The 23,335-nt window shown below is 40.9% G+C and overlaps 1 protein-coding gene across 1 annotated transcript in view; it reads right to left on the bottom strand.

Annotated features, from left to right (window-relative positions):
- Positions 1-23,335, bottom strand: part of HPSE2 (heparanase 2 (inactive)) — a 180,670-nt gene that overhangs the window by 41,059 nt on the left and 116,276 nt on the right. Inside the window, exons 4-6 of the mRNA XM_042460947.1 lie at positions 20,482-20,655; positions 19,843-20,014; positions 3,380-3,427 (exon numbers count right to left, since the gene is read on the bottom strand). Of these exons, the coding sequence (XP_042316881.1) occupies positions 3,380-3,427; positions 19,843-20,014; positions 20,482-20,655 (394 nt within the window). The remainder of the gene's footprint in view (positions 1-3,379; positions 3,428-19,842; positions 20,015-20,481; positions 20,656-23,335) is intronic.

Genomic DNA, 23,335 nt, shown 5'->3' on the forward strand with positions numbered 1-23,335 from the left:
GTTTTATTGAATCATTTCCTGTATTGCTATGTATTTTATATGTATTATCCTACTAGAGAGGCAGGCTAACTCCAACAGGCCTCCCTGGAAGAAGTTTACCCATCCATTAAGAAGCCAAGCCCTCCCTCCAGTCCGTCTGCCTTGGTCCAGGCCTCGGAGATAGAGAAGAACTGCTGGCCCTCATCCCCTTCCCCTCCACCACTCCCTTCTCCTTTTAGATTGTAAGCCTGAGGGCAGGGAACCGCCTAATTAAAAGATTGTATGTACAGCGCTTTATAAATAAAGGTTAATAATAATAATAAAATTTGTAAAGGACCCATGTAACTTAATGGCTGTGGATATTGCTTTTTCCCAATCCCCTGCCACATGCATTTTTTTCTTGAAGGCCAAGGACAAAGTAGTCTATCAACCCAAAGCATTAAGCCTCTGGGGCTTTGGGTTTGGAATTGATAGACATAGGCTGAACATCCCAGCTAGAGTTACTCTAGCCCTCTCACTGCTCCCTATTGTGCTAAATCTGTTCTCCCATTGAATGAAATTTGTGAGTGCCTTCCTGGGACCCTAGATTTTTTTGGCAACACTCACTGCCTACAGATGTTCATAAACCCCTAGATTATATCATCAAGGAGAGAACAATAATCAAGCCACCTCTGAGGACTGAGGATGCCAGCTGCTTGATACACTTAGTAGAATTATGTGGTACCTTTTTCAAACAGCATCCCCAATTAGTGGGCCAGACCCATTAGCCTCAGAGAGGATTTAATGAGCTTCAGCCCATCTGTTTTTGTTTTACTGCACTTTATGGCTGAAGAACCTTTGCCCCATTATCTGACCCCTCCTTTTATTTCAGTTAATTGCATTAAAGCCACTTCCCAACACTCAGGAATTTCCGAATCTCCTCCTGCTCCAGGAATGTCTGCTAGGAATTAAAGCACTACCACTACCACCAACTATTTTCTCTTCATCCCATCCACCCCACTTTTTCTCACCGGCAAAGAAATTGGTACTTTTCCACTGCAGATCTTGGACCAGATAGTATTTGTGTGGCCACAGATATAGGGTGCAGCTTCTCTCACTTCCCAACACTGACACTTGGTTACTCTTTTATCCTGGAAAATCCATAAACTGATTTCTGTTCCAGGTGTTATCTCAGATTCCCACAGTTCTGGATTCAGGCCATTTTAAAGAGGTTATTGTAACAATCACAATGCAAGCACATTTGAGAGTTGAACTGATATACCACTATATTCATCTTGAGAGAAGACTGAAGAACAGAGATAGGCAAAGTGTCCTTTTATGGAGTTTATCACATGGGAAAAATCACGGGTTTAAACAGGCATTTTTCTTGGACAGTCATGCGATCACGACTAAGATTTTCACATACATGATGATTAAAGAGGACTTATCCTGGGAAGAACCAAGAATGCTCCAGCAACAAATCATTCATGAGGAAATCACACACAAAATTGAGCTCTCAGAACATATCATCCCTCTACTGCAAGGGTTGGGAATCGATGGCTCTACCCTAACAGAAAACACTGGCTAACTGCTAATGGTGTGTCTCTTCCACACTACATAACTGTAAGAGTTATACCTGTTTAATACCCATTTAATTGCCCTGGCTACATCCTGTCAAATGCTAGTATTTGTAGTCTGTACTAGTGCTCTCTGACAGAGAATTTTAAATACCTCACCAAACAAAAGTCCCTGAATTCCATAGGAAGGAGCCATGGCAATGAAACTGGTATCAAATTGCTGTAATTGTGTAGTCTGATGGAAACTGTGCAGTTTATCACACCACTTTCTATTCTCACCACAATCACGTTAATGAAGGTGGTGCATACATACAGTGAACACTCCTTACCACATATCCCTTCATTAGTGTGATCAGGATGTTGCTGGTCCCTTGTGCTCTCTTCCATCCTTGTCCTTAACCCCATCTCCCTGCCCTTTGCCCTACCCGGCATGACTTTCATTTGTGTGTGTGTTTAAATGCAATTCCAAAGTTATGCAAGTATAGTTTAACAAAAAATAAAAATAAAAACACAAAACAAGAAAGGATAGTCTAGAATAGCAAAGGATATGGAGGATGGGGGAGACATGGACACCATGTGAGCATGCAATTCTGGAACTGCTATGAGAATATTTACCACACCTGAGGATTAGCGCTATAGCAGCTTATTGACAGGTTTTTCCGCCAAAGGGAAGATGCAAGCTAACCAAGGCAACAATGAGAGGCAGACGGCATTGTGTGATACATATCACCAAAGATGCTATTATCAAACTTTTGTGTTAGTTTAAAAGCCATGTGTGATAAAGTCCTTTATCCTTTTACCTGATTGAATGCCACCTTTATCTGAATTGTAACTGAAACATGACAGGGGTTGGACTTATCTTTTGGAGTTATTCTTTTCTTTTCTTTTATCTTAATTAAATATGTCACCTTTCTCCCAGGCGGCTATCAAAAAGGATCAACTAAAACCAAGCAATAAAAATGTAAAGACAAATAATAATAATAATAATAATCACATTAAAACAGTATTAAAAGTATTAATCCAGTGGTTAGCAATAATCATTCTCAGCCTATTCTGAACTTTAGTCAATGGCAAGAGTAGGCAAATTCTTTAGGTCCAGAGTCTAACTTGGTTTCCCCCAAAACCCAGTTCACCGCTGTGATAAAAATTAACACTCAGAGTTTAAGGCCAGTGCTGGAAAGGTCCTGGAAACAGTGTGTGTCTGATGTTTACAAGGCTATTGATGCTTCTCTGGGTGCTATTAGCTTCTGAAAATAGGCCTGTACCTTGTGTGCAGCTTATTTTTTTCAAAAAAAGGTGTGTGTGTGTGGGGGGGGGGGGAATCAGTTCTAACCACCCCAAAGTAGTGAACTGAGTAACAGGGATAGATGAGGACCTTTCAGGAGGGCTTAAATGATGGCAAAAGAAAAGAAAAGAAAAGAAAAGAAAAGAAAAGAAAAGAAAGAAGAATGTGGTGAACTGCTAGTAGCATATAGGTGACTTCTTGCACACTTCTGCTGCCTCCCAAGAGTTTATCCTTTCCAAATAACCACTTTAGTTCCAGAACAAACTCAAAACAAAATGTGGAGGACTGGCTCTTGAGCAACTTTCCTGAAACAGGTACACTCCAGGATGTTTTGGACTATAACTCCCATAAGGTCCAACCAACATGACCAGTGGTTGTGCACAAAAACACCTAGAGGACACCAAGTTAAAGAAGGCTGCTCAATACCTTTTTCTTTTTCCCCATTGTTTTAAGAGTGTCATGCTGACACAAGGCCCAGTCTTTGTCTCCCACCCAAATTGCTTCTTATTTATTAAGTTAGTAATACTGGAAAGAAATGGCAAATGAGAAAAATACCTACTGTTGCCAAGTAACAGCATCCACTGTGTTCCCTGCCACCTTCATGAACCTGTGAAATACAGAAAATGGGTTAGCCTTTGGCCATGAGAGAATTCCATGCATTGCAGGTACACAAACACTTCCGGGCGAGCCTGAGTACAACATTCATGCTTTCTCCTTCTCAATACTATGGTCGTTATCACACGGGGGGCATTGGAAGGTCAATGCAGTGTGATCCCGGATGCAATCATGCAGATTCACGTTATTGTGCGAGAGGTTATCACACATAATCAAAGTCAATGCTAGGTCAATTTGAACTCAGTCCAGGGTCAACCGAGAGATGTGTAAATTCGGGGAAATACAGAATTTACAAATCCTGTTCCATTCCAAAGTTGCATTCAATTCGAATTTGGCAGAATAAAACGCATGTCTCGGTTGCCCTTGGATTGCCTTCGAATCCAGCTTCCCAAGCTCCCTTGCTGGCTGCAATTTTTTCCTCCCTCCCTCCATGGTTTCTAACCAACACTAGGCCAATCAGTTTTATACACTTTCCTCAATCCAGGCAGTTCAAGTTCTGCATGGGTCTGAATATGTCATCCAAATTTTCATAATAATGTTATGCTTTGATTTGGCAGTGACTGGGGCAGTAGAAGCCAAGGAATGCACAGAGGCCAAGTATTGGACAGGGCAATAAACAGAGATCACAAATGTGAAGTTGAAGGCTTTCATGGCTGGCATCCATAGGGGTTTTTTTATAGGTTTATAGGTTTTTCGAGCTATGGATGCCAAGGGTCACTGTGTGACCCTTGGTTGAGAGGAAGTGATTTACATGTTAATCTGTGTGTTTATCAATTGTTGAATGGCAAGGCCTCAGAATGTCTATTTAATTAGTGACTCATTGTCTGCTGGGGAACTGCCCTGACCCTGGGTGGTTTTCATTTGCACTTGCTGGATTTTGATTTGGTGTTTTTCAGGACTGGTACACAAACTTTGTTTATTTTAAGGATTTCTTCTTTCCTGTCGAAGTTGTTTAGGTGTCTGTGGATTTCAATGGCTTCTCTGTGCATTCTGACCTGATAGTTGTTGGCATGGTCCAGAATTTCAGTGTTTTTAAATAGCATTTTAAGCCCAGGATGGTTTATAACATGTTCTGCTACTGCTGATTTTTCTGACTGACCCTGTCTGCAGTCTCTCTCATGTTCCTTGACTTGTGTTTGAACACTTTGTTAGGTGGTCTCTATGTAGACTTGTAAGCAGCTACATGGTATGTGGTAAACTTCTGCTGCTATGAGAGGGTCTCTCCTGTCCTTTACTGAGCACAGGATTTGCTGGATTTTCTTGGTTGGTTTGTAGATCATTTGGTGGTTGTGTTTCCTCACCAGTTTTCCTATTGTGTCTGTGATTCATTTGATGTATGGTAAAAAATACCTTCCCTCTGGGTGGTTGTTTATCTTCACTTGTATGGGTTTTCTGGGTCTGGCAGCTCTTCTGATGTCTGAAGTGGAGTAACCATTAGCCTGTAGAACCCAGCCTAGGTGCTTCAATTCATCTTCTAGGAAATGGGGTTCACAGATACTTTTTTTCAGAAACACAGTCAGATCTTCTCCGTGGCTCCACATGGTGAAAGTGTCATCCACATATTGGAACCATGTTGTGGGCTTTTTTTTTTTTTTTTTTTGGTGCTGTTTCCAGGGCTTGCTTTCAAAGTGTTGCATGCAAAAGTTTGCTATCACAAGGCTCAGAGGACTTCCCATGGCTACCCCATCTCTCTGCTTATAGTATCTATTGTCCCACTGGAAGTAACTTGTGGTGAGGCAATGCTCAAACCGGGCTCTGATGTCTTCCAGAAAAATTTGTCAGATGAGTGCCATAGTGTCTATTATAAGGATTTTGGTGAACAGGGAGACCACATCAAAGCGGATTAGTATGTCTCCAGGTTTGAGTTCAAGATTTTTCTTTGAAGTGAGCTGAGTCCTTTATGTAATGGTTTTGGGGTTTTTGTTTGTTTGTTTTTCCCTATATGGGTTTGTAATTGTGTGACCAGAAATTTAGCCAAGTCATATGTGGGGGATCCAATGTTGCTCACTATGGATCCGAGTGGAAGGGAATCCTTGTGGATCTTGGGAAATCCATATAGTCTTGGTGGGAGAGTCTCAGATTTGCCTACACTTTGGTGTGTGGTTGGCTAAATTAAGAAGTTCTTGATCAAGGTCTTCATTTTCCTGGTGATTTTGTTGGTCAAGTCTTATTTCAATTTTTTATATATTTCAGGATCCAGGAGTTCCATGATTTTTTGTTGTATTGTTCTGTTTCCATAATTACCATGGCATTGCCTTTCTCTGCTGGGAAAATTATGATTTCTGGATCCGAACTGAGATTTTTGGTGGCTTCCCCCCCCCCTCTTTTGGTTTTGGTTATGTTGCTGGATGACAGTTTTGCCTTGCACAGAATCCTTGCTGTTTCTCTTCTTAATTCTTCCGCTTCCTCCTCTGGGAGATGGCAGAGGACAGATTCAACCTGAGATTCTGGTGGTGGAAACCACAAAGTTGTCTCCTTTGGCCAGGATGGATGTTTTTTCTTTTGAAAGTGGCCACTCTGTCAGACTGATATTGGTTCGTGATGTGTCCAGCAAGGGTTTCAGCTGGTGCTTGTGGCATTTGTTGAAATTACAGAAGTCACTTTTTAAAACTGCAGCTCTAAAATACCCCAGCCAGCAGTGGTTGGTGGTTAAGCTGGCTGGGGATTTGGGGAGTTGCACTGCAAAAGAATAGGTTTTTTTTTTAAAAAAACTTTTTTTAAAAAAATGTGTGAGGTTGATGATAGTCTGTGATGTATCCAGTGCAGGTATCAGCTGGTTCTTATGGCATTTGGTGAATTTTTGTTTTTGTCTTGTGGTGTGATCTGCCATATCTTTTTCCATTTTCCTGTAGGTGAGGCTGTCAATTTTGTCCCAGTCTTGAGTGTTCATCTTTTGACTGATGCTGAGGTGGAGTGATAGCAGTTCCTTGTCTGTGTTGGCCAGCATCAGCCGGCATGAAAGCCTTCGACTAGCCCGCTTGTTTTCACATATTCTCCAGTACTGTGAAAGCCATGGGGTAGCAAGAGCAAAACATTAGTTGCAGTTCTGAAAGAACTGGACTTCTACACCAAATTAAGTACTGAGCAAAATTAATAGGGAAAAAGGCCCCATAAAAGAACAATGTTAGGTAAACATGCATATTTGTGTGTGTATCTGTGTTGCATGCATGCTAGTTATAGCTTTTTGACTCAAATTCACCTTGAAGGCAAAGAGGAGTTGGACTGAGGTGTGCGGGGAATTTTCCTTGTGTAAATGGCACAGAAGGAAACACTTTCCTTCCCATTGTACTTCCCACTCTAATCAAACTAGTAGTCCCTCATGGCTTTTCTTTTTTCATTAAAAGGCAAGGTAAGGTAACACAAGGCTGGGCAAGGAAGAAATGTTTCAAATGAAAGGTGCTCATGGCACAGAGATTCAATTGCCATCACTGTATTCAACATGAGCTAGCTAGAGCAACTGGGATTCAGTTTTCTCCATACTCTGCTTTTATAACTACAGTACTGATTTTCTAGCACTGATCTCTGTCTCATTTCAGTGATTACTCTCAAGGAGGCAGACAGAATATTTATTCATTTCAGCCGTTTCAACTTTGCAGAAAAGACTGCACAATTTGTTCAGTCTTCTAATGCAATCCTTATCTCCTTGCTGTCTGGATAAATGACAAAGACAGAGGTAATTAACATGCTATGGTAGTTTGCCAAAACATCCCAGCAGTGATTTGTACTGTACATGGTCTTTTCTGCACATATTCATTCAGTCTGGGTGTAATGCAAAATAGAAGACTAATTTGTAATCTTGAAAAATTGACTTTAAATTAAAGTCATGAAGAATTTCAGCATCAGCAATTTTTTTTAAAAAAAAATAGTACTTAACTGTAGACATTTTCTTTTCTTTTTTTCAGTTAGGGTGGGGAGATCATGCTTTGTTTTATTTCAGTGTATCATTTTAAAATAAAGTGTGTTCCATATACACTTTCTATACATATTATACAGACCACTCCATGATATATAAAATAAACTACCAAAATGTTAGCAAGTAGAATTACTGTATTTATCATCTTATACTTGACAACATTCACTTCCACCAGTTATAGTGTAACAGGAGTACCCATTTTCTTTTAGCCTAAATACAATCTTTTTTTTTCTTTTTTCTTTCTTTTTTCTTTTTTCTTTGCTTTTCCATGTTTTTCCTACTTACTGCATACCAACCATAATAATCTTTACAGCTTAGCCCTGCTCTTTTATTATTTTTATCTATATATTTGAAAGAAGGTGGGGCAATGTTCTAAGAGATGCCAAAGCAGTGCAAAGCAGTATGATCCTATTATTCCTAGCATTTTAAGATGGCATTTGTCTAAATTTGCAATCACATTGCCTTGCTTACTGCTCTATTTCAGTACAAGGATTTTTAAAAGATCACAATTTTTGTCCCATTTGTAGTTTCACCTACTGAGATTAAATTTCCTGTTTTCTAATAGGTAATACTTTATGTTTGCCTTTGTGGAATTGTTTCCCACCCAGCTGTCCAGTTTAATATGACTGCTTCAAAGATTACCATATTTTTAGTCTTCAGAGTATCGGAATCCCCTCTCAGTTCTGCGTACTTTGAAGATTTGTTAGACACAGTCTCAGCTCCGTGATATTAAACAAGGAAAGTGATATTACTCGTAGTAGACCAAAGTCAGGCAGTATGAGCAGAGAAGCATTTGCATTACATAGTAAATTCATTAGGAAGAGGAGAACATAAGTAAGAATCACTTCTCAATTTATGTTTCTCCTATATTAGCAGGATCATGTCATGCGTAACATGACAAACACTACCTGGTGATATTTCGTGCTCTATGGGGAACCAAGCCTCCTAATACTAATTCATTTTAAAAGTTTAGTAGATTTAAAAAAAACAACACAGAAGTGGCAGCATGGTGTTTATGCTACAATAAAGACCTAGCTTGACAAGCACTGGACCAGATAATTCATCTACCCAAGTACTGATAATGCAAATAAGTGGGCAAGATGTTGCATGTTGATCCGAGAAAGCATATCAACCATTTCCATCTTGTACCTCTTGCTCTTGGTACAGATTGGTGCAAAGCGCCATCCTAAGGCCAATTTTAGTGCTTGGGAGAGCGGAATGTCCACACATTCCCGAGTCCTGCCACGCCGAATGGGCACCATCATGGCTCGCTCCCGTCTGGACGGGGGGAAACCATGATGATGTACATGTGGCTCACCATCCAAACGGCGCTGCGCTGTGTGTACATAATCAGTGCGTGTGAGGACAGTAATGGCGCTCCGTGAGCAGCACAAAAAGAATCCGCCGGGAGTGGGTTCTTTTTATGCCTCCCGGAGCTCACGCCATTTGATTGGTGCAACCTCCATGTGGGGCAAAAATGGGTGGCTGCAGGCCACTCTTTTGGAGCAGTCTGTACAGCCCCATAGTTTTCTACTGACAATATTTCCTCCTACCTGTATTTCTATTTTGCAACTGTGGAATGACATCAAATGCATTGCTAAATTTAAGATATAGTCACTTTACTAGCCTAATCTACTAGAGCAGTTCCTGCCAAAAGTCTGCTTGGTTGGTTTTCCCTGTTGTCATCTTCATATATCTATGCCAGCTACTAGCAATTATACTGTTTTCCCTTAGGTGCTTAAAACAGATTGATTTATAACCTGATCTAGTACCTTCCAGGGTATAAAAGTCAAACTAATGGGTCTATAATTCCTTAGCTTCTCCTTTGTGCTTCTTAAATATAGACATTATATATTTGCCCTTCTCTATTCTTCTGAGACTTCTTTCTTCAACTAGGGCTCAGACATAATTGTAAGGACCTCATGAAATTTCTTCAGTACTTGATAGTTATTCTTTGATGTGTGCCTTTCTCCCATGACCCACATCTGTTTTCCCTCCCTGTTTGTCATATATCTACTAAAAAGAGCACACCAGTCTACAGAGTGTAGCTTATGCATCAGTCAAGTAGGATACAGACTAGCAAATGGGGAAGGAATTGTCCCAGATCTTGGATGGCGAGCTAAAGTCTGCTTCATGCATTACAAAAAAAGAAGCGGGTACACACATCTGTATACCATGTGCAACAGTGTAATATGGAAGACCCACACTAAACTTTATGCTAGCAGCAGACATAATGGTATGGGACTTCCTGCAGCAAATGCTTATGGACAAAAAAGAATAGCATGGCTGTTATATATTACAGAGAGGATACAGGTATACACACACAATATACCTGCTATTTTTATAATATGATAATGATTATATAAATAGGGATTTCCTAGATATTTTTAAAGCTTTTCTAGCATTTTATTCTTACACTGTACAATGTACCATACATAATATGGATTCAACAAAGAAGCAATGGTCCAAAACACACTGCAGAAATAATTTCGTCTGAGACTGTTACTTATGCAACAAAAATGAATCTCTCGTTGGGTGTCACTACAGTGCCTACATGTCTAGTTGCAGCGCAGAATGTTGGAACAGTTAATTATATATATTTGTAAAAGTTCTTTATCCTCAAAATTCACAGGGTTGTAATAGGAAAGCTGCAATATAACACTTCCCCTGAAGCAAAGAGAACCAAGATTACAAATGCAATGACTGTACAGAATAAAATCTGTCAATATATGTAATGCTCTGTATGATCTGTCCCACAATGAACACATATGTCTGTAGCATAATAGCAAAAGTAAGGATATTCACAGCCATGGATTTAGAAGTACTCTGTGAATCTGAAATGTAAAGTGTGCAGCAGTTTTAAGAAATATGAAAATCTAAAATGTACCGTTATTTTGCGACACTTCAAAATGAAACAGTTTATCATTTAAACCACTCATGTGATATATACAGCTGTCATGCAGCACAAGCTAGAAAGATGGCACTCATTAAGGGTTATCACTAATGCATTCTCCATATGAAATCCAATTTTTCTGAGTGTTCATCTGTATTACATGATCAAACATCTATTACATAACAAAGCCTGGTAATACATTTCATCCTAGTTTCACCCGTTGTGAGTGTTTTTATTACTCTGGCTTCCGTTGTTAGTGGGGCCCAGTGTTTGGTATAAGTACTTCAAAGGATTTTTTGTTATATGGTCAGGCTGACCAAAAGCTGAATACTTTGCCTCAGAATTGTACAGCTTTCCCTAAAACTACATTCAGCCAAGAGCTTGACTGAAGGCCTTCTCTTAAACAAAACAAAGTAATCATTTATATGCTTGTTCCATATAACAACTCTTAACCACCCAAAGAAAAATAAAATTTGAGCTCATCTTACAAGAAATATCACACTAAGAAGCTAAGCTGAAAAATCTGGAACACATCTTATTTCAAAGGGGGTGGATTTATAGGGGCAATGTCTCCCAATGTCTCCCTCCCAAAATATGGGGCCCATGCATGTTTAAAATTTCTCAGCTACAAAACCTGGTTTACATTTTTATTCAAGTGCTAAGTATTCCAACCACTATGGAGATACAGATACAGAAACACCAGATGCAATGAAAATTTGAACTCCCTGAGAGGCTTGCAGTTCAGCTCTCAACCCCTTGCTGAACGTGTGTTCCTCTGAGTATTCCTTATCTATGAAATTCTAGGTGACTTGTAGGCACATAAAAAAGGAATAACTGACTATACCAATGCATTCCTTCACATGCACCTAACTTCTCCAAGATTGTGGTCCAGGAGCAACCACTCAGCTAGTTTGTAGAAGTAGCCAGTTGTTCATAGTGCAACACCTACATGCTGCCTACCTAACAACATTCATTGTTCAGGAAGGCACTATGAGCAGCAGGAGAGGGGGAATGTCAACTATTTTTACTTTGCCTGACTGCAACCAGAAAGAGTTTTCCAATGATCTAAAGATAAAGCAGCCAAATGCAATGAAGGGGTTCGAAGAGGATAATTTTGGCAGGTGCTACTTGCAATGCAGGAAGGAGGTAAGTGGTGTCTCCTGCAACTCTTTCTCCAATACAAATATTGAAGAAGCTCAGTCATCCTTTTCTCCTTGCCCATTTTACCTTGCAACAGAAAGAAAGAGCTGGTGTACTACCAGAACAGCAAGGACCGCTAAATTTTCCTTCAAAGAGATTATTGTTGTTGGATTTACACATTCTCTTAATTGTCTCGCCTACATCTTTCAAAGAAAACCCTATGAAATTCATATGGTCACCATAAGTCGACAGGTGACTTGAAGGCACGTATGGGCACACAACTCAGAATTTAATGTCCCACATGCAACTAACAGGGCCATCCAGATTTATATATGCTTCCCTCCATGCCCTCACAAGACACTAGGTGAAGGGGCAAGAACAACGTCAATCTAGGACCATCTACCTGCTCCTAACAAGCATCTGCTGTTCCTGCAGAGGTGCAGGAGGCCCAATGTAGCGGCCTTGGTCAGTGGTTGAAGGGTGATGTTAAAGGGCATTGCTTGTTTCATGCCCATTTGGCCTCTTGTAACTGCACATTGTACATTAAATGAAGGGGAGGTGGAAGCAAGATACATGGGAGTACATAAGCGACATCAAGGTGAAGATCTAAGAGATGAACATGACTAATCTGAAGTGAATGGAGAGTTGTGTTAAGTTGTATTGTATTGCTGTATGTTAGATGTATGTGAGTTGTGCAATTTGTAGTTATTGTTGCTATGGGTATTGCTTTTTCTGTGTGTAATGTTTAAAGGAAATGGGGTGGCAATACGAGCTGCAGAGGAGAGAGGAACAGAAAGTGATGGCAGGATGAAGTGTCATTACAGAAGTAGGGGAGAGAGAAATGCTTAATTCTTCTCTCACCTTCCAGTTGCCCTAACATCCCAGGAACCTGGAGAGAACCAAGCCACCCACAAAACCTCACCTCACTACTGTGTAATACCAGGACAGTCAAAAACAAAATAAATATAATCTATGACCTCCTTATGGATGAAGAGGCCAACCTGAAATGTTTTAAAGAAGCTTAGCTGGGAGATTATAGTGGCCCAACATGGGCTCAGGCTCTCCCAGTAGGATACTGTGTCAGAGAGCAGGTGAGAAAAAGTGGGCAGGGGGATGGAGTAGCTGTGGCCCATAAAGGTAATCTTAACTTGAACAGATTACCTGTTAGGGAACTGAATCACATTGAATGTATGTACCTGAGTCTGAAGACCAGGGAGAGACTGTCCTGGGGCCAGTGTTATTCAACATCTTTATCAATGACTTGGATGACAGAATTGGGGGCATACTCGTCACATTTGCAGATGACATCAAATTAGGAGGAACAGCTAATACTCCAGAGGACAGGATCAAAATTCAAAATGACCTGAATAGAAAGATGGGCCAAAGCTAACAAAATGAAATTCAACACGTAGAAATGTAAGGTACTGCACTTAGGGCGGAAAAATAAAATGCACAGATATAGGATGGGGGACACCTGGCTTAAGGAGACAACATGTGAAAGAGATCTAGAGTCCAAGTAGACCACAAGTTGAACATGAATCAACAGTGTGATGCGGCAGTTAAAAAGGCCAATGCAATTTTAGGCTGCATCAATAAAAGTATAGTGTCTAGATCAAGAGAAGTATGCCACTCTATTCTGTTTTGGCCAGGCCCCACCTGGAATACTGTGTCCAGTTCTGGGCACCACAATTCAAAAAGGACATTGAGAAACTGGAGCGTGTCCAAAGGAGGGCGACTAAAATGGTGAAGAGTCTGGAAACCATGCCTATGAGGAACGACTTAGGGAGCTGGGGATGATTAGCCTGGAGAAGAGAAGGTTAAGAGGTGATATGATAGCCTTGTTCAAATATTTGAAGGGATGTCATATTGAGGAGGGAACAAGCTTGTTTTCTGCTGCTCCAGAGAACAGGACCTGGAACAATAGATGCAAGCTACAGGAAAAGAGATTCCACCTTAACATTAGGAGGAGTTTCCTGACAGTAAGGGCTGTTCGATAGTGGAACACACTCACTCCTTGGAGGTCTTTAAACAGAGGCTGGATGGCCATCTGTCGGGGATGCTTTGATTTGGATTTCGTGCATGGCAGGGGGTTGGACTGGATAGCCCTTGTGGTCTCTTCCAACTTTACGATTCTATGATTCTATGAATGGCCCTTGGGGTCTCTTCCAACTCTATGATTCTATGATTCTAAGTCCCCCAGCAGAGTGTACCAACCACCCTGCTGCCTATTAGACTCCCCGGCTGAGCTAACAGAACTGGTCTTGGAGTTGGTGTTGAGTCTTACCAGACTTTTGGTCTTCAGCAACTTCAACATCACATTCAAGGCCAGTCTGTCAGGTGCTGCTTGGGACTTCATAGCATCCATGACAAACATGGGCCTGTCCCAACTGGTTTCAGGACAGACACATTCAGTAGCTCATGCCCTTTATGGTGTTTTCAGTTCTGTGCAGATGGATCTGTGGGCAAAAGTGATTAATACCTCTTAGTTGTGATGGACAGATCATTTTCTTGTCAGAGTCAGTATCATGGCTACTATCTGTCCCTGCAGATAGATCTACAGTGGTACCTCGGGATACGAATTACCCAGGTTACGAAATTTTCGGGATACGAATAAATCCCATAGGGATTTATTGTTTCGGGTTACGAAGGTTTTTTCGGGTTACGAAAAAACCCTGGCGCTGTTTTAAATGGAGCCGCGGCAGAGCCGCGGCTTTTTTTCCATTAGCGCCTATGGCAATTCGGGTTACGAAGGTTTTTCGGGTTACGAAATTAGCCGTGGAACGAATTAATTTCGTAACCCGAGGTACCACTGTATTAAGATGGTCCCCCTGAAGGCCAATGGATCCTTCAGGATTCCAGAAAGCCTTAGAGCTTGTCTACATGGGACAAATAAAATGTTCTCGCCTTGTTTTCACAGTGAACTGTCCACACATTCACTGTATAGGACGATACAGGCAAATCCAGGCCTTTTCATTGCCTCAGGGCTTTAATTCGGATGGGGAAAAAGTAGGGATTTATTCTGGATTTGGACAGAAAATCCAGATATTCATGTATGTGTGTGGTGTGTGTGCCATACTGACATTGATGTGGAATGAGAGGTGGTTTTGGTGGGCATGACTAGTTAGATCCAGCAAACCTTGTGTGACTTGGTGAGGGGTTAGATCAGGCTACCTCCTTCATCTTCCTCCCCTACACCAGAGCACTGTTTGTTTTTTACTGTTTTTCGTCTCCCACCCCCTCCGATCAGCATTATTATATCTTTGTTTTCACTTCAGTGAATGGAGCATGTGTAATCTCTCCTCTTCCCTCTGATCCTTCCTCTTGATCATTTGTTTGCTTGCTGTCTTGTGTGGAGATCTGCAAAGTATGTATGGAGGTGCAGCTTGGGACTTCATAGCATCCATGACAAACATGGGCCTATCCCAACTGGTTTCAATACAGACACATTCAGTTTGCTTGCTCTCTTTGTGGAGATCTGCAAGGTATGTATGGGGGAGAATTGGGAGAATTGTGAGATCTCTGCAAAAGCAAGCAAACAATTGGGACAAAAAACTATGGATGCCGGCCATGAAAGCCTTCAGCTTCAAATTGGGACAAGACTGTAAGAGGGGGAGAGGAAATGTCTGTGTTCTGTTCACTGAAGAAAAAACAAAGATGACACAATGCTGATCAGGGGGAGGAAGAGAGAGGGGGTTAGGCCAATCTAATCCCTCATCACTTATCTCATGGTTGAACCATTTTCATAAATAAAATAACATTTTACTTTTTCTTTCTCCATCATGTCCATCCAGGGATGTGTGTGTATGCTTGTGTGTGTGCATTTAAAATTCCCTCCTTCACTTACTGGGATGGAAAAGGGGGAAAGAGGATTGGATAAGGAAGCATCCAATCACAGTGGATCCAATAGATCAACAGGTAAGTAATAAGGGCACTTGGCTGATAGGATGATGCATGCTGGGAAGGGGGAAAACAGAGAGTTTGCTAGGGAAAATGTGTGGCCAGTTATGTCAATGTCAACTCCCTGTGTCTGTGAGTGTGTGGCATTAACGAGGTCAGTGCTGGGTCACTGCAGGTTGGAAAAATGCAAAGTAAGGCCAAGTTTTTTGTCAGTATAGATGCATCCTTAGAGGGTTTTATGGCTGATATCACCAACAAGCCTGTTGAAACCCTGGTCAATAAATGGAATCAAGATCTGATTAGAGATATTGGCATGATGCCCACAAATGTCCTCTCCTATACAGCTCCTTGGTATACAAAAGACCTCAGGGAGCTGAAATGGAAAGAACGAAGACTGGAACGTGGATGGCAAAAGCTCTGCTTGTATCTGACAAGATATGATATAGAGAACATTGCTATTCTTATAAGGTAGAAATACAAGCCACAAAGAAAGCCTTCTACTCTGCATGCATTGCATCTGCGAATTCACATCCAGCTGGACTACCCAAGGTGGTAAGGTATCTCAAGTACCTTCCCCCCCAGTCTAATTCTAGAAGCTTCTGCAGTTCTCTTTCATACTTTTAACTATCATTTCATAGATACAATCTCTCAGATAAGAGCTATTTAGACGCCATCCTTATACCAGAAGCTGACAATGGGGGTATCTAGTGATTCTGTAAGTAGGATTACACTGGACCAGTTTCAGTTGGTGAATACCACACACATTCAAAAGGTAAGAAGTGTTCAGATGATCCTGGACTAATGTTTAACAGATGGAGACAACAGCCTGAAACAAATGGGCTGAAAGTGCCGTGTTGGTGCCAAAATTAGGGTTGCGGAGCACGTGGCAACCGCATGCTCTGCAACCCTTTACGTGACGCCGTCCATACATGGCATGTGTTGATGACGTCATGCATGGCTGCATCCAAACAGCGAGACACGTGCGTGATGGCTCCGCACCGCCCCAGGCAGCTTATGGCAGCCTGGTGGCATCGCCGTAAGGAGCTCCAAAATGGTGCTCCTTTTGGGAGCAGATCATTTCCGCGGCAACCGCACAGCTGTGGGAACGATCCTGAGGAGAAAGGGGCTGCCCCTTTCTCCTCTTTAGTGCTGAGGTGCAGTAGGCACCTAAGGTGCAAAGGTACCCCTTTTCCAGGCCAAAGCGAAGTGGCATTTTGCCGCTTATCTTTGGTCTGGAAAAAAATTGGATTGGGGCCGCAGGGCTGCCGATGAGGTTGTCCTGGTCCCAATCCAGCATGAAAAGGATGGCTGCAGGCCGCCTGTACTGCCCCTACTTTAAGCATTTCCCCATAATTATTGTTCCCTCACCCACATCTGTAGGTGGAAGGGACAGTTGAGGAGCTAATATAGAAATGAACAAAAGGATAGGTAGATGATCACTTTCTGGGCTGTCTAAAATGTAGCTTCCCTACAAAGGACAATAACTTCAGGAACCAGAAGGTGTAATCAATAATACTACCCACACTGCTATTCAAAATGTAAAATATCTATTAGAATTAGTCCAAAGACTGTTGTGAAAGCTTGTCAATTGAAGGCAGCACATTAGTTCAAGTAACTTCTCAACATCTCCATTTACCACTTTGTCCAAAGAAAAATGATCAAGTAGAAAGATCTCATTGCAGATTTGGACAAGCTGTTAGCATGAATAAGAAGGACAACGTGTCTTCTTGGTCCCTGTCCTTCTCGACTGGTCATCCAGGGAAAAGATGCAGTTAGATCTCAGCTGCAATGTATTATTAATGCATCTCTCATGGATGGAAGTTTTCCATCTTGTTTAAAAGAAGCAGTGATAGGCTGCTTCTACAAAAAGCCCTTCCTGGATCCCCATTAACAGCTATACACCCATATTAAATCTTCATTTTCAGGCAAAAGAGGGCATCTTGGATGATACAGGTTTTCCAGACCCATTTCAAATCACCTTTGGAGCAGGATACAGGTATGACCATCTTAATGGATGATCTTTGCCTGAGCACTGACAGAGGAGTGTCCCTCACTACTGGATCTCTCATTAGCGATTGATACCACCAACTAGGGTATCCTTCTGGAATACCTGAGGGGTTTAGAAATTAGGGGCACTGTGCTTCAGTGGTTCCAAGCCTACCCCCAAAATTGTGGAATGACCTGTCAGAAGAGATTTGATAGCTGAATATGCTATCTGCGTTTAAAACAGCACTAAAGACTAATCTCTTCCAGCAGACCTATCTAGATGATTTTAAATTATGAGTTTTTAAATTATGAATCTATTGTTTTAATATGTATGCTCTTTTTAACAGATGTTATGTTCTTTTAACTTGTTATGTATTTTAATTGGTGTTCTGTGTTATTTGCTGGTATTATTATTATTATTATTATTTCCTAAATCTGTATCTTTGAGACCAGCCAAATAGGATTTTACTGTCCCCTAGTTTGATCTTGCCCTCAGAATCTGGATCCTCTCAGCCTCAGGGCTAACAACTCCACTGTGTCTTCACAATCTTTGAAAAACACCATGACTCTTGACCTTCTTCATGGAAAAGGAGGGAACAGATATAGGCTGTTCCCAACAGCTCTGGTTGCCTGAACAGCCTAATTAACACTTCATCAAATGGGGCTGGCTGTCCCATCTGTAGAAATTTCTTTGCACCTGTGTACATGCAAAGCTCTGGTTCTCCTCTCTGCCCTGAGGCAGCCACCTCAACAGTGCTAAAGAAATAAAAGGCACCAAGTTCCCTAGATGACCATCCTGTCCCAGACTATGCTTCAGAATTCACCAGCCCTATTGGGTGAATGCTGTGTTCAATTTGATTGGTTGGTGTAGAGAACCTGGTTGCTTTTAAAATGTATATTTTCAAAGACAAAATACAAGAGTCTAAGGGTGATTCATTCTAGGGTTACTCTGAAAGCCATCAGAGACAAACCTTTCCAACCAGCAAAACAAAAACAAAATTCCCTAAGACTTCTTGTGGCACCTTAAAGTCTAACCATTTTACAGGCTTTAACTCATTTGACAAATTGGGCTGTAGTGCACAAAACTTGTTAAGCATTTTAAAGTTTTATTTAATAAAGTTTTATCTTTATCGTTCAAACAGTGACAAATAGCAGAAATCAGTGTGTAGACAGCAGAATTTGTCCAACATACAGAAATCAAAGTTATAAACTCAAGTATGAGGCAGGTCAGGATAAGGCATAAATAGGATCATAAAGACAATGTTGGAAATTTTATGTATTGCATTCACCTTTCCCTCCTTAGATAGACAGGAACTTCCCTCTATCTATCTCATTCTATCTATACATGTGACTTCTGTCACTCAGTCTTGGAGGCTATTTAACAGATGCTCTTTCAAGATTCTAAACAGTCTCTTCTCAGTACAGTAACTGGAGTTTATCAGACAAGGGAAATTGGAAGTATAATCCAATGGCAATCTGAACACAATCATGGGGTTTAACGTTATTGCATGATAGACTACCACACTCAATTTTGAGCAATGGGAAGTCAGTCTGAACGCAATCATGGGGTTTCACGTTATTGCGTGATAGACTGCCACATGCAATTTCAGGCAATGGCAAGCTATTTTCGAGCAATGGGAAGTCAGTTTGAATGCAATTCGAATTCACGTAAATTCGCAGAACGAATTCACGTGAATGCGTTCTGGCCCCACTTTCTTTTCATTCTAAATTAAGAGAAGTTCCACCCCTGTGATAAACTCCAGTCTCCTCTCAGTCTAAGTTGGAGTAAAAGCTTCCTCTGAGTCTCTTCCTGTTATACCCAAACCATCACCAGTTGGGATAGGATTTAATTTGTTATATATTTATTTAGTATTTATTTTTAAACTACAAACTGTATGTTTGTTGTTTTTTTGGAGAAAGTCTTTATTCTTTAGGAAGACAGATTTAAAATAATAGTCTGGCCCACACTTTTGCTCTTCTGCTATGAAAACTGAACTCTAACAAGTTTAACTTTCATACCTGCATATTTTTGTTTCCCTTTTAAAAAACACCTTGAAAAACTAAAATTGCACCCCACAGACAGCAATACAGTACTAGGTGATACATATGGTAGTGCATGAAAGTCCTTTAGTTGCTCATCTTACAGGAATGAACATGGTCCACAAAGTTTTTATAAGGAGTCATGCCATGTATCAATCAGAACTTGAGAGGATGGTGATGATGCACATAGCCTTGCTATGATTTCATTCTTCCAGCAGCTCTTGTAGAAACCATCACTTAGAAACCAGCTTTGATTTGGAAACCAAAACTTCAAACCCTTTTGTAGGCCTGGTTCCCAAAAGTCTGCAGCACATATCACATTGCTGAAAGAGACATAATGGATCAAGTGGTCCTACCCACTGCCCCAAGAAAGGACATCCTATCCAAATTTGGGAATACATCTAAAACTATGTCAATGCTAGCCTAAACTTTATTTCTGAATAAAGATATTTTCAATGTGACTTTCTTAGTACATTATAGTACAGATTAAAGCATAGGCTTAAGATTTCTGACCCGTCCCCTAAGCCACATCACTTACCCCTCAAGGAGGGACACAACATTCTTCCTAGGCCTCCCAATATTGGGGCCATACAGGCTGGCTCGGGAATAGGTACGGATCTGCTGCAGCAGAGTCTTCAGCTGAATGTAGTCCTTGCCCAACTGAGTGCCATTTACTGCTCGCCCTGTCAGGGTTCGGTAGTTATTTGGTTCTGGAAATAAACAGAAACAATTATTTGTCAGTTTTACACCAGTTAAGCTGAAAAGGGTGCCTAGCATAGCTGACTTTCATCAGCTGGGAGGCACTATGCCGAAGGAATTGGAGGCAGCAGCATTTTACAGTGCCATCCTATAAATACATCCCTAGGATTGTTCAATTCACTTCAATAGTATTCATACCCATGTATGATTTCTCTTTCGTCTGGGAATCAAAGATCTTTTATCTTATGTATAGCCCCCCCCCTCCCTACACTATCCAGACAGGAATCTCTTTTAAGTTCATTATTTCTATTTGCATCTGCATCTCTATGCTACACTGAACATAGACACATACAATGCACATACTTCCCTCCTACCTGCATAGCAACATCCACTTCTATTATTGAGGGTAAATGGATTCCAATGCCTCTTTATATTTCCTTTCCTCCCTCTTCCTCATCCCCTTATCAAAATAACTCACCATTGCCTAGTTCCCAAGAGATATTGTACTTCTTGCTGGCACTGTATTTGAGTAGGCTGAGGGCATTGGAGCTGTTCCAGGAATTGTTGGGGTTCCGTCGTAAAGCATTCAATGCAAAGATGAGGTGAAGGCCGGAGCAATCAGCAAAGTTATAGAGTTTGTCTAGAGACCTGGCTGGGGAAAAAACAAAACTATCTTGAAACTGAAGTGCAAAGAATTTCAGAGCATAACCTACATTGCTTAGATATGCTCCTTAGGCAGTTCTAGGCCTGTATCATGCCCCATCTTCAACATGGTGACACAATATGTATTAACATATTCAGAAATTTTTCATATGATTGTCTCATTATGCCATATATACAATATCCAAGTCGACACTATTCACTTGTATCCACCCCTTCTTCCTCAGATTAGTTTTCTTCTTGGGGAAATATCACATTTTCCAGGCACTTATACCTTCTTTTTTAATACTGTAATAATTTAATTCCTTTTTAATATATGGGTTTTTAAAAATGTTTTTAATGCTGTGAAGCCACTTTGAGTCCCAATCCTGGGAAAAGAGTGAAATACAAATAAATATAATATTGCAATATTTTCTTTTTGCAACACTGCTCAATCTTCCTCACCAGCTTAGCAATATTTGTTTAGAATGTGAGAGTGTAAGTACTGGCTAGTAGCTAGATCATCACAGGTACTCAGTGACTCACTCCACCCCCTCTATACCCGTTCCATTTTGTAAACTTTTTAAAAATATATATTACATTGTATTTTCCCTTCTTCTTTGGTGATTGCAGGCCCATTGCTATTTCAGTGTAGTTTCATTCTTGCAGGTCTTTAAAACTGGGTAGATGCTGTTAAAACTCCCCACTCCAGCTAAAACTATGCCCCTTCTTTCTGTTAACCTTTCACCTTTCAGAATGCCTACTTTTAGCCTCTGCAGCATACTCCCTTTCTCAATACCATTGAAGCTCACATAATTTTGCATAATTCATTTGCTTTTTACTGAATGTCCTCTTCACCAAGGCTACAGGTGTTCTGAAACCAGGACTTTTTCTGTTTTAGTAAAGGTAAAAGTTTCACCTTGACATGAATGTCTAGTCATAACTGACTGTAGGGGGCAGTGCTCACTTCTGTTACTAAGCTGAAGAACCAGCATTGTCCAAAGATGGCTCCGGTGGTTGTGTGGCCAGTATGACTGCATGGAATGCTGTTACCTCCCACCAAAGTGTTTCCTATTAATCTACTTGCATTTGCATGCTTTTGAACTGCTAGGTTGGGAGTAGCTGGGACTAGTGACGGGAGCTCACTCCATCACACAGCGCTTGGGCCTCAAACTGCCAACCTTTTGACCTTACGATTGTCAGAATTGGCATCTTAACCACTAGGCTGCTGTGTCCCTGTTTTTTGTTTAAACATCCTACCTAATTCACTGAATTGTACTGGGCCAACAGTGGAGTGGGTGGGTGAGAGCAAATGAATTTAGCAGTCCAAACATCAATGTCTTCCATCTATTCCATGTCTTCTCAACACTTCTTCCATCTCTTTTTACAACAGGAAAGGACTAGGTACACAACTTATTTTGCGTGATTAAGTTAGCAGCCTTCCATCTGAAAGCAACCTACTCATGTTTAACAGCTGCAAACAGCAGCAATGTTATTCTGTATTGTAATATGTGAGCAGCATACTGTACTACTCATATTGGACTGAGTTTATATTTTCCTCTCTCTCTCTCTCTCTCTCTCTCTCTCTCTCTATGGTTGACTTCTTTGGAGACAGTATCTTAAGTGGCTTGTGGCTTTTGTTTATAGAATGGCACCCATCTTCTCCAAATGGTTCTTTTCTGTGCAGTCTTCTCCCTGTAGAAGCCCTGACCTAGTTTAATGAGGTTGTACATCGCCATAAGTCAACAGGTAACATGAAGCTGTACAGACACATGCACATGCACACACACCTATAGCCACTTCTAAGGAATACTTTTATAGTATTCTCATCTTTACAGTGAGGAGGCTAATTATCAAGGAATGCTATATTAAACTAACCATTTCAGGAAACAATATTTTATAGTTTTGGAATTGGACAGTCTGTCTTCCTCTCTGCCTGAAATGGCTCCAAGTTGCTGTAGGCCTACAGGAAGTAAGGCTCTATAATTACTATTTTCTTAGGGGATCAACATTCTGGTTTAGTACATTAAAATATTTTTCGTACATCTCTTCACAACAGTTCTGTGGTCCCAGTCATTATCATTCTCACATTGCTGATTAAGAACTGAGAAAGATGGCACATAGCTATGGTAATGGTACTTGACCCCAGGCTTTCTAGAGCTCTATTTAGGTATTCTGTTTCTTATACCTTCTATCTATCCCAGTTTGACAGAGGCAATCCTAATTAATGCTCCATCTTCCTGGTTTTTCTGTTGCATTTAAAATGTCCAGTTTTTCAGTTGCATTTAAAATGCTTACTTCAATTTCTACAACTGAATTCAAAGTGCAAAAGTAGTTTGCACTCAGCTTGGTGGGGAAAGAGGACAGGAGAGTAGGCTCAGGCAAAACAAATAACCGCAGCCTCTCCAAGTTCCTCATTAATAACTTTTGCCATCTTGACTACGCGCTGAAGTTGCCAGGCTTCATGTGTTCTGGTTTTCATCTGTGACATGTTGGAGGGAATGCTTTCCATGTACCCTATTTTAGTATTTTACTTTGTATGCATTCTACACATGAGAGGAAAGTAAGGATGAACAAGCTAGCTTTGTTCCGCTTCCAATGCCCATAGCTGAATACGGCCCAATAAGGCTTACGTGCAAACTCAATCATGCTATATCCAATGAAGTTTTTATGAATACTGAAGAGACTCTCAC

Source organism: Sceloporus undulatus, chromosome 3 (assembly GCF_019175285.1).
Source record: "Sceloporus undulatus isolate JIND9_A2432 ecotype Alabama chromosome 3, SceUnd_v1.1, whole genome shotgun sequence".
Lineage (NCBI taxonomy): Eukaryota > Metazoa > Chordata > Lepidosauria > Squamata > Phrynosomatidae > Sceloporus > Sceloporus undulatus.